At 38.5% G+C, this 20,222-nt stretch overlaps 1 protein-coding gene across 4 annotated transcripts in view; it reads right to left on the bottom strand.

Moving 5' to 3' along the window:
• The window catches only part of Pdgfc (platelet derived growth factor C), a 178,167-nt gene that overhangs the window by 70,926 nt on the left and 87,019 nt on the right, over positions 1-20,222 (bottom strand). For all 4 annotated transcript variants that reach the window (XM_039103196.2, NM_031317.1, XM_039103197.2 and 1 more), the window contains 1 exon segment: positions 11,738-11,933. Coding sequence is in view for 1 of the 4 variants with exons in the window: in NM_031317.1 (NP_112607.1) it covers positions 11,738-11,933 (196 nt within the window). In the remaining 3 variants the exon portion in view is untranslated.

Raw genomic sequence — 20,222 nt, 5'->3', positions numbered from 1 at the left:
TGCTCTTGCCTCCTCTTCTTCCTCACAGCTGCAGTGATCTGTTTAAGGAGCTTGTGTGAATGGAATGCTTGTGTCAAACCAACATCCCTCTGTGAATTTATAACTCCCAAGGCTGTGATGGGCAGAAGACACAGTGCCTTGGGAGGTGATGAGGTTATGAAGGCCCTTGTTGTCTTCACAAAATTAAAATAAACCCCCATTCTTTGTTTCATGTAGCCAAGTAGTCATCATCCCAAAGGTGCATTGGCACCTCAGTTTTATATTTGCAGCCAGAGCTAAGAAATAAAATTCTGTCACATATAAGCTGCCTTTCCATGGTGTTGTGTTACAGTGGGCAGAGATAATCACTACCATCTGCATGCCTCAGCATAGGGGCTCTCCTAAGACAAGATCCAGAGCAATCAGGGATGCTTCAGGTCATTCTGGCTGCCCCTGGGAGGACAAGCCAGTCACAGATTTCACAATGCATCTAGGGCCCAGCACAACAATCATTTCTGTCTTCTAGCAGTGCACCCACAGCGTACCCCCAGAAGCATGGCTTTGCCTGCTTAATCTGTCTTTTGTGTGCAGTAACCCAGAAACTGTAGGTAATGAGTTACAGAACAACACCCAGGTACTTAATCTTGGGCTCAGATCGAAGGGAAGCTGTGCAAAGGATAGCTAAAAGGTCGGGTGATATAGCTTTGGCTTTCTACAGGATTAAAAGTGATTTTTTAAACCAAATACAAACTATTAATAGTTATGGTGTACACTCCCCAAGTCCTTTTAAGGAGCCCCAAAGAAACAATTTACTTGGGAAGTCCTTATGGTACACTTAAATGTCTATGTGGTCATTATCAGCCACATAAACAACATGGTCTTTATTAAGGTTGTATGGCCACCAACTAAGGCAAGCTTTTACTGTTTGCATAAGGTGACATTGTCTTAAAATTTTTATACTGCACAACTTGCAGTTTCATGGTTTGCTGATATAGGAAATCTATGGTAGTCTCAAATGAAGAAGTCAGGGTGATACAGGAAATGAATATTTGAAATTTGAGGTCTGAATGGCGAGTTTAGTCTCACCACTTTATGTATAAATGATATTTATTTAGTTTTTAGTACAAATACCCAATTATGGTATGATTTAGAAAATGGACAGAGAAGCAATATAAACTCAACCCATTAAAGTAAAAACTGTTCTGTCTATGCACTGGGGTGGGTAGCATTTTATCTTGTCTGTTTCCTGGTCTTTATCCAGACTGTGGTCTATGTGAGGGCACAGTCATCTCCTTCTCACTGCTGTCATCATATTACCCAACTCAGTGCTCAATAAATATTTGTTGAATGTGGGAATAAATAAATGAGTAAATAAGAAGGCCACATTAATTCTACTATAAACAGGAGGAAGACAAGCAAATGTCTAAAGGAAATGGATTATTTTGAAGGGTTATAAATTTTTTCCAAGGATTAACATATACTTTATTTCAGTGATTGATTTTTGATTTTTGTTTTACTTTACCTTCTGATAGCAGCCCTATTTCCATCCTCGCCTTCCATTTTCACTTTTACAAATCAGTCCCCTCATTACAGCACCCCTAATTCTCAAAGGAGGGAGAGCCTCCTTTTAGTACCACTCCACCCTGAGCCATCTAGTCTCAGCAGGGTTAGGCACATCCTCTTCCGCTGAGGCCCAACCAGGTAGAGTAATGGGATTCGGTAGCAGGCAAAAAAGTCAGAGGGAACCCAATGTATGGCTGTTATGGCACCAACATTTAGTAGAAGGTGCACATCTGTTACAAATGTTTAGGGGGGAGTAAGTCCAGCACCTGCAAACCCTTTGGTTGGTGGTCCAGTCTCTGAGCACCATGGGCCAAGGTTAGATGAATCTATGGGTCTTCTTGTAGTGTCTTTTTTTCCTCCTCCATCTTTATTAACTTGGCTATTTCTCATTTACATTTCAATTGTTATTCCCTTCCCTGGTTTCTGAGCCAACATCCCCCTAACCCCTCCCCCTCCCCTTCTATATGGATGTTCCCCTCCCCGTCCTCCCCCCATGACCACCCTCCCTCCAACAATTACGTTCACTGAGGGTTCAGTCTTAGCAGGACCCAGGGCTTCCCCTTCCACTGGTGCTCTTATTAGGCTATTCATTGCTACCTATGAGGTTGGAGCCCAGGGTCAGTCCATGCATAGTCTTTGGGTAGTGGCTTAGTCCCTGGAAGCTCTGGTTGCTTGGCATTGTTGTTCATATGGGGTCTCAAGCCCCTTCAAGCTCTTTTAGTCCTCTTTCTGATTCCTTTAACGGGGGTCCTGTTCTCAGTTCAGTGGTTTGCTGCTGGCATTCACCTATGTATTTGCTGTATTCTGTCTGTGTCTCTCAGGAGAGATCTACATCCGGTTCCTGTCGGCCTGCACTGCTTTGCTTCATCCATCTTATCTAGTTTGGTGGCTGTATATGTATGGGCCACATGTGGGGCAGGCTCTGAATGGGCGTTCCTTCAGCCTCTGTTCTAAACTTTGCCTCCGTATTCCCTCCCAAGGGTATTCTTGTTCCCCTTTTAAAGAAGGAGTGAAGCATTCGCATTTTGATCATCCTTCGTGAGTTTCATGTGTTCTGTGCATCTAGGGTAATTTGAGCATTTGGATTAATATCCACTTATCAATGAGTGCACACCATGTGTATTTTTCTGTGATTTGGTTACCTCACTCAGGATGACATTTTCCAGTTCCCTCCATTTGCCTATGAATTTCATAAAGTCATTGTTTTTGATAGCTGAGTAATATTCCATTGTGTAGATGTACCACATTTTCTGTATCCATTCCTCTGTTGAAGGGCATCTGGGTTCTTTCTGGATTCTGGCTATTATAAATAAGGCTGCTATGACATAGTGGAGCACGTGTCTTTGTTATATGTTATAGCATCTTTTGGGTATATGCCCAAAAGAGGTGTAGCTGGGTCCTCAGGTAGTTCAATGTCCAATTTGGACTATAAATTTTTGATCATCTTAAATTCTAAATATTAAAAACAATCTCAGTTTAATTTATCAAATTTATTTCCAGAATCCATTAACTTCTCTTTCCAGCCTTCATCACAGGTTGGTTCAAGTATTCCTATTTTACAAAGCCATGTACAGTCAATAGGCAATATTTTCAACCAGATTGATGCTTAAGAAATCCTTTTTCAGATGCTGTCTCTTATCATCTTGCTTTCAGATATTTATGGCAATGAGAAGATGATTTATACCAGAAAGGAAAAAAAAAGAAATGTTAAAAAAAACTTCATTAAAATCTTCTCCAAGCAATTCCATCACATCTCTGTAATATCAAAGGCAATGGAGGGGCAGGGTCAGTAAATAATATATTAAATATATGTAGAGCATAGGATCGGGAGCCTACCAATGTACTCATCTTTCTCCATATCAGTCCATCTCTTCAGATAGATGGTAGACCGTCAGACAGGCAGGCAGGCAGGCAGGCAGGCAGGAAGGCAGGCAGGGAGGCAGGCCCAAAGAGAGAAGAAAAGAGTTGAAAAGAGAGGGAAACTGAAAAACAAACTATGTCCTGTTTACAGGAAGGCAGGCAGATTCATATAGATGCCCTCTTCCAGGAGTTATTGGGGTGACTTAGCTGAGATGCCTGACAGTGGGGATATGGAACCTGAAGTGGCCCCTTCTTATGGCCAGGCTGGACCCTCAATGGAGAGATAAGGGCACCAAACCACCCACAAAACTTTTGACCCAACATTTGTTCTGTCTAAAGAAATCCCTGGACAACGATGGAACAGAGACTGAAGGAATGGATAACTAATAAATGGCCTCCAATTGAAACCCATCCTATAGGCAAGCACCATTCCCTGACACTATTGATGGGACTTTGCTATACCTCCAGACAGGAGCCTAGCGTAACTGTCCTCTGAGAGGCTCTATGAGGCAGCTGACTGAAACACAAACAGATGTCACAGCCAAACATTGGAGGAGGTCGGGTACTCTTATGGAACAGTTGAGGGAAGTACTGAAGTCACTGGAGGGGCTAGAAGCACGAACAGAGCCAATTAATCTGGACCCCAGGGAGCTCTCAGAGACTGAGCCACCAACCAAAAAGCATACACAGGCTGGGTCAAGGTCCCAGAAAATATACACCATCTCAGTTTGCATGTGGGTCTACCAACAACTGTTGCCAGGGAGGAGGAGTTGTCCCTGACTGTGGAGTCAGTTCCCCAATAGGGCTTCTTTATCAGACTTCAGTGGGAGAGGATGCCCCTCACCCTACACTTGATTTGTCAAGATGGGACGATAATCAAGGGAGGCCTTACTCTATCAGAGAGAAGGGAAGGGGGACTGGGAAGGGATTCTGGGAGAGGGACCAGAGGAAACAACTTTAAGATTGTAAATGAGTTAATTAACTTATATACATACATACTTACATACATACATACTACACACACACACACATACCCACAAAACCTCTTCTGCATGATCCTCCCCAATCCTACCCCACTGGCTACATATCATACTGAGTGAAACCACTACTCCAGTCCTACTCACTGTATACACCATCACACTAGTACCACAGTGCTGCCTCCCATGGAACCCAGAGACTCTCCTTGTACCCAGTCAATGTTATTGTTGAGCCTAGGAACTTGCCTAATTTTTTTCCTGTAAAACTACAGTAGTGGACATTTACAAACACTCGCTGCCAGCCTGATATGTCACTAATTCTATGCTGTACCATGGTCCTTATGTAACAACAATGGTGAGTTTTAATTGTCAACTTGACCTGATTTAGAAAGAAGAGAGTGTCAGTGAGGAACTGTCGGTAGGGCTGAGTAAGGTCTTCATTAGTAAACTTTAACTGATATGAGAAAACCTAGCCTGCTGTATTTACAACCATAATCAGGGCACAGAATGCTGGAGTGTGTAAGTGTACAGTGAGCAGGACACTAATAAGCCAGTGTTTATTTCTCTCTCTGCATTTCACTAGGGAAATGACATGTTTGAAGTCCCTATCCTGGCTTACCGAAAACGATGGGCTGGAACCTGAAGTTGTCAGCCAAACAAACCCTTTTTTCTTCAAGTTGTTCTGGCAGGGTATGTTACCACAGCAACAGAAGACAGGAAAAATCCAGTTCCCACATCCATATCCCCACAAGGAAAGAACTATTTGAAACCTAATTCAAGTGCATACAACCTGGTTTTGCACAACTTCCTCCTAAGCTCTCGCAAAGCTGTCAAATGGCCTTCTCAATCACCACATTAAACAAGTCAGCTATACTTTGTCAGAAACAGTTGTGACACCTGAGAGCAACAAGGGCAAAACTACTCTATTGTCATCATAGGCACTCATTTCGACATGACCAGCCATCTAAAATCATGAGAGTCATGACTGCCTACTGCTGTGTAACCTTTGTAGATTGTTGGGGCAATTCCTTGGCATCTGTAATTAAATAAGACCTCAGAGCACAGCATGCAATATTGCAGCACGACTATAGCACCATGGACTCCCAAGAATTTGCCTGCAGCCTTTGATGTGAGCTTCAGATAAGCTAGGCATATTCCACCTAAGGCAGCTTTTGTTCTAACCACTACATATGACCTTCTTTCTATCCCAAGTCATAGAGATTCACCTGCTGTTCTGCGGTCAGGAACCAACAAGTTCCCAATAAACTTTACTGTAGACAGTCATGGATCTTTCTGCCGCCTTATTGACTCTCAAAGGACGTTGGACACATCCTCATATAAAGGACATGGTTATTCCAGAAGAATGCTTTGCATTGTAGAAGGAAGGAAAATTCCTTATTGTTCTGGCTGGTTTTGTGTGTCAACTTGACACAGGTGGAGTTATCACAGAGAAAGGAAGCTCCCTTGAGGAAATGCCTCCATGAGATCCAACTATAAGGTATTTTCTCAATTAGTGATCAAAGTGGGAGGACCCAGCGCGTTGTGGGTGGTGCCATCCCTGGGCTGGTAGTCCTGGGTTCTATAAGAATGTAAGCTGAGTTAGCCAGGGATGCAAACCAGAAAGTAACATCCCTCCATGGCCTCTGCATCAACTCTTGCTTCCTGTCTTTCTTGAGTTCCAGTCCTGACTTCCTTTGGTGATGAACAGAAATGTGGAAGTGTAGGCTGGAAAACTCTTTCCTGCCCAACTTGCTACTTGGTCATGATGTTTGTGTAGGAATAGAAACCCTGACTAAGACATTTACCTTTATATATTGTTTAATTAAAATGTATTTTAAGGATAGTAATTAAAAAGATATTGGTACACACTATTTCAATTAAAAGAAAAGAAAATGGAATGAAAAACAGCATAAATAATGCAAGTGAGGAAATTGAAGAAACATAAAAATAGAGTAGAATTAAATAATCATAAAAATACTAGTGACCTAGAATAAATTCTATGGTAATTGTGTGCACACAGACACAAACTATTACATGCATACACACAGAAAGACAAAAAGTATGAAGGCAAATAACAGTTTAGTAGGAATTATATATTTTGAAATAAAAATAAAACATCAATGAAAGTAGATAATGCCATATTTCTGAACTTAATTAATATAATTTTAACAGATATAAGGAAGGAAAATCTTTACTAAAGATTTAAGGTCTTATACAACCAAATAGATATGTTTGTATACATACACTCAGTATATAAATGTATGGATACACAGGCACATGTAAACACACACAGACACACACACACATACACACACACAGACACACACACACATACACACACACACACACACACACACACACCTTCCTCCAGGAAGCAATCCTTGCTCATTTCTTAAGAACAGAGAGGACTAGGACTTAAAGGACTTAAAGACTATACATGGACTGACCCTGGACTCTGACCCCATAGGTAGCAATGAATATCCTAGTAAGAGCACCAGTGGAAGGGGAAGCCCTGGGTCCTGCTAAGACTGAACCCCCAGTGAAGTAGACTGTTGGGGGGAGGGCGGCAATGGGGGGAGGGTGGGGAGGGGAACACACATAAAGAAGGGGGGAGGAGGGATTAGGGGGATGTTTGCCCGGAAACCAGGAAAGGGAATAACACTCGAAATGTATATAAGAAATACTCAAGTTAATAAAAAAAAAAAAAAGAAAAAGAACAGAGAGGACTTGGTTACATAACTCCAAATAGCAGGACATGAAAGGAAATACATTATTTTACTAGAGAAGCATCCAAGTTGAAAACTTATATGATCAAATGGAACCTCTGATAAGACAATAATAAGCGACATGGATAACACTGTCCTCTTGGTATGGCAAGCATGTATAAACTTTATAATTCCTCTCAAGACCCCAAGCCCCAGTGTAATCATGATGGAACTTAGCAAAACTTTACAGAGTGCCTGGACACCTTTCTTCAGAAAACCCAACCTATGACATGCAAGGACATAAGAACAGTAGATTTGCAGGAAGCTTTGAGACAGTACCGCTGAATACAGAGCCCATGTCCTGGAAGGTGAAAAATCACACACCTAATTACTTTTGCACTTCTCTTTAGCATTGAGATGATATACGGTTTCTAGGTATGCAAGTTGTCTGTGGGTTTTCTGAGACCTTAACACTGGAGAAACCTAGGCTACTAGTACAGGCTCATTTTTTTATATTGTTTTTGTAACATTCTTCAAACTTGAATATATTCCAAACTTTATACCATTTTAAAAGCAAGCTCTTTAAAATAAGTAAGAAGACTGAGATGTTTAGTAGTATATGCAAAAAAAGATAATGAAACTGAAAAAGATAATTTAAGTATAAAAAAAGAAAAAAATTCCTTAAAAATATATGGCATTTTGTATATTCACAAATTAACCCCCAGAACAAGTATTAAATGAGAGAATAACAAATTAGCCAGATAATAGACTAATACAAAAAATGATTACGTTGCTATGTAACCTCAACATAATTATGAGGTTGAGTTTTGTAAAGGAAACACAATCTATAGAAAATATTAAAATAAAATGGGAATACATGATTAATCACCATAGCTAGGAGGTTGAGGCTGGCAGAGGACCACGGTTTTGAGGACAGCCTGAGTCACATAGCAGTAGAAAAATGTCTATCCAAAGCCTTAAAAAATGAAACAAAAAGGAATCTAGAAATAAATCTAAATTACATACTTGCACACACATATATGTGTGTACATATATGTGCACATAGCTGTTTTATGAAGAAAAGTTTTAACTTTTATAGACAGGAAAGAGAACCCCAACACAAACGGAAGCATGGTGTTCCTAAAGCCAAGAGTCTCCACGATTACAATGTCAGTGTTAGCCAAAGATTTCTAGAGATTTTCAGTAAGTGAACTAAGTATGTTAATAGTTTGAAAGGAAACTTCACACACTATTACCAAAAGACATATTAAAGGAGACAAAGCAGGCTCCATAAGCCTGTAATTACATGTACTGAAGAGTCTGAGGCAAAATGGTCAACTCTTGATAGAATTACAGTGCTTAGTGGGTAACTTTCCCTGATTCTGTCTCCAAATAAAAGGAGCTCAGCTCAGGGGTAGAGTAAGTGCTTAGATTGTGAGAGCTGCTGGACCCAATGCCGATGTGATAGATATTCTTCCTTGTCACCTGACTATACCTGCAATTAACTAAAACCTAATGTGCTGGGTCCACAGGTGATGGATTTTGTTTCTCTTAATTAAATCATTTAAAGTGGGAAGAGCCATTTTTAATCTGGATCTTTTGAAGTGGGAAGATACACGCTTAATCTGGACCACATCTTCAGGTAGCAAGGAAGCTTGTTTTCCTTGCCTAGCTCTCATCACTCCTGCTGACAAGTCTATCCTTTACTGGCAAATAGTCTATGCCAGCTAAGAGATCCAGAATGATGGACCAAACAACTACTTTATTCTTTAACTTTCTGTTGGTTGACAGTCATTAATGTACCAGTTCAACCACAACCTATAAATCATTTTGATAACTTCCTCTCTATTAAGTGTCTATCATCTATCTATCATCTATCTATCTATCTATCTATCTGTCTGTCTGTCTGTCTGTCTGTCTGTCTGTCTATCTATCTCTACCTACCTATCTACCTATCTATCCATTCACCTATCTATCTAACATCTATCTGTCTCTCTATCATCTTCCTATTTGTCTATCATCAATCTATTTATTCTATAAGTTCTGTTCTCCTAGAAAACCCTGAAGAATACACTCTAGTAATGTAATTTTTAAAAGACAACCAAGATGGTCCCAAAGGAGAAGGCAAAGCAAGATACCTCTAACAGAAGTGTCTACTATAGAAATGCAATTAAGTCAAAGCCATACAGTAAACAGATACTGGTGACCAAAAGAATCAAGCAGTCCAGTACAGGAGATCCTCAGCACAAACTTACTACATAAGCTGTCTGGCTTTGCATATCCCTGGTGAGAATGATTCTTTAGACAGTGGAGACTTCATGCTATTACATGCCCTGGTGAAAACCTGCACAATCACAGAAACACATGCCAGCAAGGCTTAAATATGAGAGGCAAGATTTGAATAGCTGAACAAACAAAGGAAAATTAGACCAGAGGCATGTGTAGGCATTTCAAAAACAGGAAGCAAGAGTGGCAATTACTAAATATGAAAATAACTCAATTTCACCAGAATTGAAATTCATCAGAAAAAAAGTCAAGTTGCTGAGCACGTACTAATTCATACTTGTCATTTTATCAAAACTTGAAGGAAGGGAAAGAAAAATTCTGTAAGAATAATATGAAACGGAAATCTGTGTTTATTGGTGATAAATGTTTAAAATGGACAGTTATAAACATTTTAATTCTTAGTCAAATTGAGGATGTCATATGCTAGGTCCACTTTCTGACCATTCTGAGGTCAGACTACTTTCAGTGGTGTAGAAAAGCACCAGCTATCCCAAAGATTCACTTAAGTACAGCAAACAGGAAAGACTGGCTATGGGCAAGGGCTGTCGCTCAGGGATACAGCACTTATAGGGACAAGACAGTGCAATCATGGAGGGACATCAACACCATAGGAAGGGTTGTTTCTTAAAGTCGAGCTCTATGCCAGATAAAATCATATCATGCTCTGCTTGCGGAAGGCAAGGTGATAGTTATCTTCTGATCATTAACTAAAATATGTCTCTTCTATAATATGTCCATCAGTAATACAGAGGTCAGTAATACACAGTGCCTCCCTCAACTGATCTAAATTAGTTGTTTTCTACTCACACGAGTAAACCCCAGACTCTTCAAGTGTTTCACAAAATTTGGAATTCTTATTTACAGCAAAATTATTTAAATAGGAACCAGGAAATGTGTGTTTTAAGTTGTGCTGAAGTATGCAATATGCGTCAGCTTCCAGGTACCTGATGATTTCTATCACTAAATATAATACAGAGCTCAACCCCAGTCATCTCCGGATAGCCCATTTTTGCTGCTTGGCATTATACACAGAAGGGAAAGCACAATGCAAACCTCAGGCACAGAGAGAAAAAATGTGGTGAAAGAATGCAGATGCTAAAGCTAAAAATATTTCCTGTGCCCTGAAATATGTATCTGTTATGAATGACAAGAAAGAAAATTCTCTTTTAACTTACATACCAAAGAAGACACAAAGAATTCAGCAGAGACCATCAAATCAAATATTTTCGTATTGTACAAATGGCACTGAAGTGAAAATTCTTAAGACCACCGAACCTTGACAATAATATCCACAGGGTATTAAAAGGGTAACATTTATCCAAATTACAGTAGATCTTCTGTGTGACTGAAATACACGAGCTAACCGGATCTTGAATGCTGTAGGGAACCATGGTACAACCCTACCTTGCATTCTTATCCTGAATGTCAAATTCTGCTCGCCAGAGTGTATGCCTCCCTCCTAATGAGACTCGGGCTTCTTAGATCTGCATAAGTGTAATTAGGTATCAATGTATCGGTTAAATGATGTAAACCTGTAGGTGCAGTTTTGGCTTGTGAACTTCTGTGTGCGTGCATGTGTGTGTGTGCGTGCATGCGTGCGTGTGTGTGTGTGATATATTATATAATATATGTGTGTGTGATATTATATAATATGTGTGTGATATTATATAATTAATATATGTATGAATATGAATATGATTGACTTGTGAGTGAACCTGTGTGTGCATGTCTGTGGAGGCCAAAATTTGATACGGAGTCTCCTGCACAGTCGCTTGTCTACCTTAATCTTTAGTTAGACCTGACTGCTTCACATACATAGACTGGCCTGAGTGCACCCAGTTTGAGATTAGTCTGCAGCTGCACAGCTGTTAGAGATCTGCAATCAGGTCCTCATGCAGCATGGCAGCTTTCCCACTGAGCCACCTTCCCAGCTCTCTTTAAATACTGTTTCTATTTCCTTGACTTGACTTTCAAGAAGCTCAACTAAAAGACAAATGTCAACAGTCATTCACGTTATCTGGTATAGCTATAGTCCTTTATCTCTTCCATATCATGTGCAGAAACACTCAGACACACTTAGACAAAGTTTTGTTGAATTGTGTAGATAGAGGTAGATGAAAAGTGACCACTGAGTTTGTGTGTGTATGAGTCTTGCAATTTTACTTTTAAATCACTAGGTGAAAGAAAACTTGTTTTCTTTAAATCACTAGGTGTTTGTAAACTTAGGTCAGCAAAAGGTTCCATTTAAATGCATATCACAGAAGCAACGTGAAAACAATAGTGTTACACTCGGCCAGAACGTCACGTGTGTGTGTGTGTGTGTGGTATGTGTGTGTGTGTGTGTGTGTGTGTGTGTGTGTCACTCACTTGCATAGATCGTCCTCTGGGTCTTCCAGCCCAAATCTCTCATCAAATGTCAGCTGGATCCGCACATTTTCATCTACTGCCACTAATCTCCAGACCAGCACCGTATTTCTTGGGTAGGTATGAGGAAACTTCGGGCTGTGGATGCTCCCATTACCAGATATAGTGACAACTCTCTCATGCCGGGGATCTTGCACTCCTAAATCAAAGACACAGGCACAGACATACTGTTAGAACGGATGTTTCCAAAATCACAGTCTTCAAAACAAGTGCCTACATTTCCCTTCAGGTGTTGAAGCCAAGCATGCCTCCTATGATATTAATCAATTATCACTCCTTTCAAAATCTATCCAAAATATTTTAAAGCTATGTATTTTATAATGGAAAGAAAATAGAAAATTCATCTTTTAAAATCTAGTTACTGAAGGGTATATTACTAACATTTTGGTCTCTAAACAAGTTTGTTATAATTCTATAATTTTCTATCATTGTTATTTTTATTTTGAGGCAGGATCCAATGTAGCCCACGCTATTGTCACACTCACTACAGAGTTGGGGGACATACTTCTGATTATCCTGGGTCTATTTTCCTTGTCTTGAGTTAATAAATTTGAGGCATCAAGCCCAACAGTACAGTACCTTTTAAAAAATACAAATCATGACTCATTTCCTAAATAATAAAATGATAGCATGGTTGCCTAGAATAAATTTATTTCAACATTGACATTAATTTTATTTATGAGAAAATATGAAATAACTTGAAAAAAAGAAATGTGAAACTAAATAAGCCAAAATGGAACATTATAGGAAGAGATAATGATAACGGATGAAACTCAGAATGGATGAAACTCAACAACAGACAACACCACAAGCATTCAGAGCCTATCATCAGAAACAGAAAAAAGGAGAGAGAAAAAGAAAAAGAGAGAGGGTGTCCACACCAGCAAGTACTATATTGCACTCTGTCAAAGGAAGGCTCTACACTACAATTTCTGTGGGTTTTACAGCCATCAGTCCACAGATGTCACTTTGCTGGGAATAGAAGCACAAAGCAAGCATGCAGCACTACACAAAGAATCTGCCTACTTTAATAAACATTTGGTTTGCTTACAGCCAGTGACCAATGCACCCAAACTACCAAGAAAACACATGCTGGTAGTCAAATGACTCATCTACCAACGTAAAATCTTTTCTTTAATTAATCATTCCATTCATTTACATTTCAAATGATATCCCACTTCCTGTTTACCCCTCCACAAGCTCCCCATTCCACAACTTCCCTCTCCTCCCTCCCCTTTGCCTCTATGAGGGTGCTACCCCACCCACCCTATCCCACCCACCCTATCCCTCCCCATCCCTCCAGCATAGCCTTGCCTGACATTAATGGGATGGGATACCCTTGGTCCTATAGAGTTTTGATGCCCCAAAATGAAATCTTGTAATGTGCATGAAATACCAAATCTTGTATGTCTTAGGCAAAAGAAAAAAAGCTACATGAAAGCTACATGGTTTGTTTTGTTTTTAGAATTCACAATTATAGCTAATGTCATATTATCTGGCCCAAACATTCTGATGGGAACAGCATTATGATCTAAAAGGAGGCCAGGCAGCAGGGGTGTTGTACACCTTTGATCCCAGTACTCCAGAGACAGAGGCAGGTAGTTCTCTAATTGTAAGGCCAGCCTGGTCTACAAAGCAAGTTCCAGAGACCTTTTAACTCAAATAAAAAAAAACAAGCAAAAAACAAACAAAACCCCCAAACTAACTAAATCGAGTCAATATCATGGAAAAAAGGAAAGAATAGAAATTAAAAATGTAAGTACTGTAAAACTACTGGCTATATATATGCAGAAGCAGCTCAGCTCTACATCTGTTGACCAGTTTAATATTAAAATCAGAGAAATCCCTTATTGTCCATAAATTACATATCATTGGCTCTTTTTTTTTTTTTTTGGTTCTTTTTTTCGGAGCTGGGGACCGAACCCAGGGCCTTGTGCTTCCTAGGTAAGCGCTCTACCACTGAACTAAATCCCCAGCCCCATCATTGGCTCTTTTAGAGCACATTTACAATGTTTGACAGAGATTAATAGAGGAGGAAGATCATAAAATCAACAAAAAATGTAACATTTCAACATGTATTATTGATAAAGATAACATTTGAACGGTTTATTGATAATACATAACTCAAGACAAGAGACAATCATTCTTGTCTGTTTGTCCCACAGATATGTCTGCGTGCTGGGATTACAAGAGTGTGCTATCTTGACAGATCTAATAAATTAATATCTTACCATGATATTAGCAAAAAGAACTGTAGTATTTAAAGTTTAGTAAATAGAATCTGGCTTCATCTATGAACTCTGTCTGTCTGGCAGAATCAAGGTTATCAGCCATGTGTCACGGCCCACCGCCTGGCAGACTTCACAAATGGTCTGAGAAATGTGCAGTGTGCTTGATTCCAAGTACATGTTATTTTTTAATGTTCAGAAAACATTTCTTTATGAATCAGAACATCTCTTCCTAATCCTTCTTTAACAAGCTCATGTATTCACTAATCTCACTTGTGCTTTGGTCTGCTGGTGTCTTTGATGTTTATTTGCATATTTCCTTTTTGACCTATTATTCTTCCTTATCTTCATCTAGATGGTTTCTGTACAAGCTAATTTAACAAGTTTCACTTTAAAAATACTGGAAACCCTTTGACTTGCAAGATGGATATTTGTACATATATATTCATGGAGTCCAGGAACAAAAATTAGGTTTTATAGAAAAATCAGAATGATGCCACTAGGCCTTATTGGATTCTTCAAAGGCAAACTTGAACTTCACGGCAAAATAAACATTTCATATCCATCTTTTCTGTGTAGAAGAGCCCTACAAGCACACTTGATGTCTTGCATTCTGAATAAGGATAAATGCATAAGATAATCCATGAGGCAGAAACCATAGGTTCTAGCTTTGATTTTTACCACTTCCTTCCTATTTTCTTTTTCTTTCAATATGACAAATGGTTAGACTTTATTTCTTGTCATCAAGAGCCATATTTCTGCCCTTTACTCCTTCCTTTTTGCCTCTATGAGGGTGCAGCACCACACACTTCATCCCCACCTCTCCGGCATCCCCCTATCCTGGGGAATCAAGCCTCCACAGGACTAAGGGTATCCCCTCCCACTGATGTCAGACAAGACCATCCTCTGCTACATATGTATCTGGAGTCATAAATTTCCTCCTTGTACACTCCGTGGTTGGTGGTTTAGTCCCTAGAAGCACTGGGTGGTCCGGACAGTTGACATTGCAATCTCCCTCTGCTACTCCTCCAGTCCTTCAGCCAGCTCCCCCCTAGGGATTCCAGAGCTCAGTCTGACCATTGACTCCAAGCATTCCCATTTGCATTGGTCAGTTGCCGACAGAAACTCCTTAGGAACATTCATTTCTTTTTCACATTGATTTACCAAAACCTACCATTTGCTGTGTCTTTAACACCATAGCAGAGTAAGACAGAGACAATCAACAAGGCTAGTACTATCTATCACAGTTTACAAGTCAGGAGAGCAAATGACATCTCACTGAGTAAAAGAGGGATTGCTATATTTAGTGCACCAAAAAATTAATAATAATATTACTTAAGAAATGCCCAATTAAGGTTGTTGGACTTGCTCTAGCTGACTCACTTTTGTCCTCTTGAAAAGGAGTAAACAAGCAAAAGAACTACTCAGCTACTTTGAGACATAAGAGACTAAACAGAGCCAGTTCTCCTAACAGGGAAACCAGTAAGTCTGTCTTAGCATTATGTGTGGCAGTACTGCTAAGGAATACTCTGCTACCAAAACCACCCCACTGTGTGCATAACCTTTCTACAGTGTGCCTACTGATTCACACTGTCTGCTACTTTAGTTCTGTAAATGTAGAGTATAACGGACATTCTGGTGACTTTTTTTTCTTTTCTGCCACACTATTACTTTCATGAGGCAGATAGTTTTATGGAAATCTATAAACGTAATCTTGTCCATGCTTCATAGCTGTCACTAACTCTGACTCATGATATTATGAAGAAGTGTGGCAGAATGGAGTAGTATAGATTATTTCAGCCTTTAAACTGCTCACCCTCAAATCCTAACTTTACAAAGATTATTCACAGTAAGGAAACAGATGCTTCATCCAGCACCATTAAGTTCTGACATGTATGTTATATTAACCCTTAGTTGGATTTCCATCATTTGTATTTAATATCTTAGCTGAAGTTCGTCTACATAATCTATAATGTGCCAGCTGAGCACCTCAATCAGAGAGCACTGATTATTGAGATTGGACGTTTTCTTAATGTGACTGCTTATTTTTAAAAATGAAACATGATCACTAATGTTACACCCTCTAGGAATGTCACAATATAGTCTTATAATATTTCTTTTACTTTGTCTAATTTAACACATTAAGCCCTGTAATATGAATCAATAAAAAATAAAATTCTGGTGTTTTAAGAAAGCCACTTGATTCATGCTTTCTTAACTAGAAATAATCACGTGCCATTTAAAATTAAAATGCTTTTTAAAAGAAAATAATTTCATATTTACAATTAAGTGAATGAGACACACTATCCATAATACTCTAATTCAAAAAAAGAAAAAGAAAAAAGGAAAAAGGAAACCTGAGGAAAAGCTAGCCAATAGTCAAGTTACTTGACTTATCATAGTTACTTCACCTATCATAATGGAATCCAGTAGAAAGAAAAAAAACAATGTGCAAGTGTCATGTTACTCAAGAGGTTGTTGGTGGAGACACAATACAAATTTAATCATATGTATAAAACTTCCCATTTCACAAGAGCAAGTTGGGAGAACCTTAGCTATCACTTCTAGGCAATGGCTTAGGAGTTTGATGAGGAAAAGTAGAAATTTTGTTATTGCTATGACACCATCATTTAGAGAAGTTAAAATTTTTCTTGAAACTAAAGAAATTATAAGAATAAACATGCTAGGCTTTTGGCTGACTCTTGCAGTGGGAATAAATGGGAACTTTGGAAAGCACCCACAAACAGGAAAATTAAACACAAAGAGCCTTCCTTCCCCTTCCATTACTGTGAAGAAGCAGGGTATGGGTGCTGTTCTGGTTCTGCCCAGCAATTATAGAAAATTACTAATATAACTGAATTCTTTCACTGTCCATATCACATTATTGGATCATTCAGAGTGAACTCAGTGATGTCATTTTGGTATTTGGGGATGAGACAATTTGAGAGTCATGGTGAGGTCCTGAAGCTATGGTTCTTCACCTATCATAATGGAATCCAGTAGAGGGGAAAAAACAATGTGCAAGAGTACAGGATAACAGGGCCAAATCGAAGTTGAAAAGATATAATCAGCTCAATCTGCTTCTGACTTCTCCAGTCAATTGTATGAGAAGATCACCTTCACTTTTAAGACAGTTGAACTGAACATTTTATAAATGAACTAAAACTTGGGAGGGCCATCTGTTTGGGTATGTCCGGGATACCAATGATTCAAGGCCGCACTGATGCAATTACTGTCACATTGTCTCTTTTCTTCTTGAAAATACCCCACTTACATCACAAAAGACTAAGCAAGTAACCTTTAGAGAATTATTCTCATATTGAGATTTATCAAACAGAAAATTTTTGAAAACATAATATTTTTTAAATTTAAATTTTCTTGGATATTTTATGTATTCACATTTGAAATGTTATCCCCTTTCCCCTCTCTCCCATACCCCCCCTCCCACTGCTTCGAAGAGGATGCTCCCACTCCCACCCTTTCCTCCAGTCTCAATGCCCTGGCTTTACCCTACATTGGGGAACCCAACCTTCACAGGACCAAGGGCATATGACAAGAACTTCAAGTCTCTGAAGACCATCAAAGAAGATCTCAGAAGATGGAAAGATACCCCATGCTCATGGATTGGCTGAATTAATATAGTAAAAATGGCCACATTGCTGAAAGCAATCTATGGATTCCATGCAATCCACATCAAACTTCCAACTCAATTCTTCATAGAATTAGAAAGAGCAATTTGCAAATTCATTTGGAAAAGCAAAAACACTGGAGAGTAAAAACTATTCTGAACAATAAAAGAACTTCTCAAGGAATCACCATCAAAGCAATCCTGATAAAAATTGTATGGTATTGTACAGAAATAAGCAGGTAGATCAATGGAATAGAATTGAAGACCCAGAAATGAACCCACACACCTATGGTCACTTGATCTTTGACAATGGAGCTAAAACTCTCCAATGAAAAAAAGACAGCATTTTCAACAAATGGCACTGGTTTAACTGGAGGTCAGCATAAGAAGAATGCCAATTGACCCATTCTTTTCTCCTTATAAAGGCCATGTGAATCAAAGGCCTACACATAAAAGCAGATACAGTGAAACTAATAGAGGAGAAAGTGGAGAAGAGCCTCGAACACATAGGTATAGGGGAAAATTTCCTAAACATAACACCAATGATATATGCTCTAAGATCAATAATCAAAAAATGGGACCTAATAAAATTGCAAAGCTTCTGTAAGGCAAAGGACACTGTCATTAGGACAAAAAGCGGCAATCAACATATTGGGAAAAGGTCTGTACCAATCCTACAACCATTAGAGGGATAATATCTAATATATACAAAGAATTCAAGAAGTTAAACTCAAATCTCACTTCAAACAATTAAATAATTCTAGAAAACATAGTATTTTAACTCTCAGGTAATGATAAAATAAACTCCAGTTTGATTCAATGGGGTGAACCTACGAGTTACTATGGAAGACAAAGTCGATATAATCTTATCTAGCAGGGAAAGACATGGAGAAGCAAGCATATACACACATCCTTACATTAAAGACACTGCATACAAGTGGACAATAACTATAGCTGCATATAACAAGCTCTGAGGCAGAAAAAAGAGGTTTAGATTATGCTGGTTTTATTCTTTTAGGTTGAACTTTGTTTTAGACACCCAAAAAGAGGAAAAAGAAAAAAAAGAAGGCCAGAGTGTAGAAGAGAATACTAGAAAGAAGTCAAATATATAATAAACATTCATCTTAAAAATTATCAAATCAAACCTTTTATTAAAATTTCAGTGTACAAAGTTCAAATAACTATTTTAGAATGTAGTATCTCTGAAAATTATTCAGCAAAAAATTATACTAAATAATGTTATGACAAAATAAATGCATAGATTAACTTTAGAGAAATATTTTAATAAAAATTTGTAAAACCAATACATATTACTGTCTTGTATATAATTTTAAACATCCATTTGAAGTTTCATAAGCATTTCTAAAATTAAGTTACTTTTTCCTTTGTGGTCTTTTGATGGGAGAAAGCTTATGATTTAACAATGAAAATAACAATAAGATAATTATCATTCAATTCATAGTCATAGAACGAGAAAATCGATGAATTAGTTTGTGTAGTTAGAAACATTTAAATTCTCTTGGGTTAAGCTGTGCATTATAAATGGCTCTCCTGCCTACAGAGCAATCAGTCTAACCACTGAGCTATCTATTGGTCTGACAGCATATGGCTTTCTTATGACCATGAATCAAAGGCAAATAGATTTAGTCACTTCATCCACGTATGTCCCGCTTACAGGTTTTATGTTTTGGAAATAAGTAAAAACATATTCACCCTTCTACAAGTAGTCTTGATAGCTAGACATCAGAGACTTTGCTTTCATAATAATACCAGTAATCATACATAAAAATTTCAGGAAAATGAGATAAATAGTACACTGAGACATGACTGCCCTTTATGGCCGAATTTACATAGAATGTGCTTATGAACACTAACCATTCTGCTGCGTATCCCACTGCCTCTGCACCTACTCTACCTCAGCCATTCCTGTCCACCTTGATCAGGAAATGTGACAATTTTGAGATAAACTAAGACCATAAGTAAATAAGAAAATTATATAATTTAATGGGAAATTGAGTCCATTTTGGAGACATAGATTTTAATAACAATAAAGTACCCAATTACACGAAGTTATGTAATCACAGCTTACAAGTTTTTAAGACCTATAAGAACAATGAGAGAAGAGCGAATATGAGTTAATATAAAAGTTCCCTTCATTCTAGAACTAGTTAGACCCTAGTTATTGTTAGCTTCCGCAGCAACAGGTACATCTGCAACAATAATTTTTAAGTTGAATCAAAGACCAAAACACAGGAGTCCAAAAATAATGAGGAAAGAAAAATTACAGTCCAGAAGAATTTTATCCCAAAGACTTTAGCAAGTCCACCAGGATGTCCATCTGTGAAGGGAGGTTTTCCTCTGATAGTCTACGTATTGATCATGCCTTGATCACTATTGAAAACTGTATCTTCTACTCTCAGAAAGACTTTGTGGCTACTTCTGTCAAGTTGAACACTGTTAGATTCTGCTTGAAGATGCGAGATCTCTCTTGGTGATATTAGTGTTGCTTGTATTAGGTTAATCCCCAGTCAACAAATGGAGCAGCTGCATTCATGACCTCCCAGGATTTCAA

This window comes from Rattus norvegicus, chromosome 2 (genome assembly GCF_036323735.1).
Source record: "Rattus norvegicus strain BN/NHsdMcwi chromosome 2, GRCr8, whole genome shotgun sequence".
Taxonomy (NCBI): domain Eukaryota; kingdom Metazoa; phylum Chordata; class Mammalia; order Rodentia; family Muridae; genus Rattus; species Rattus norvegicus.
This window is presented reverse-complemented; position numbering and strand designations above follow the sequence as displayed.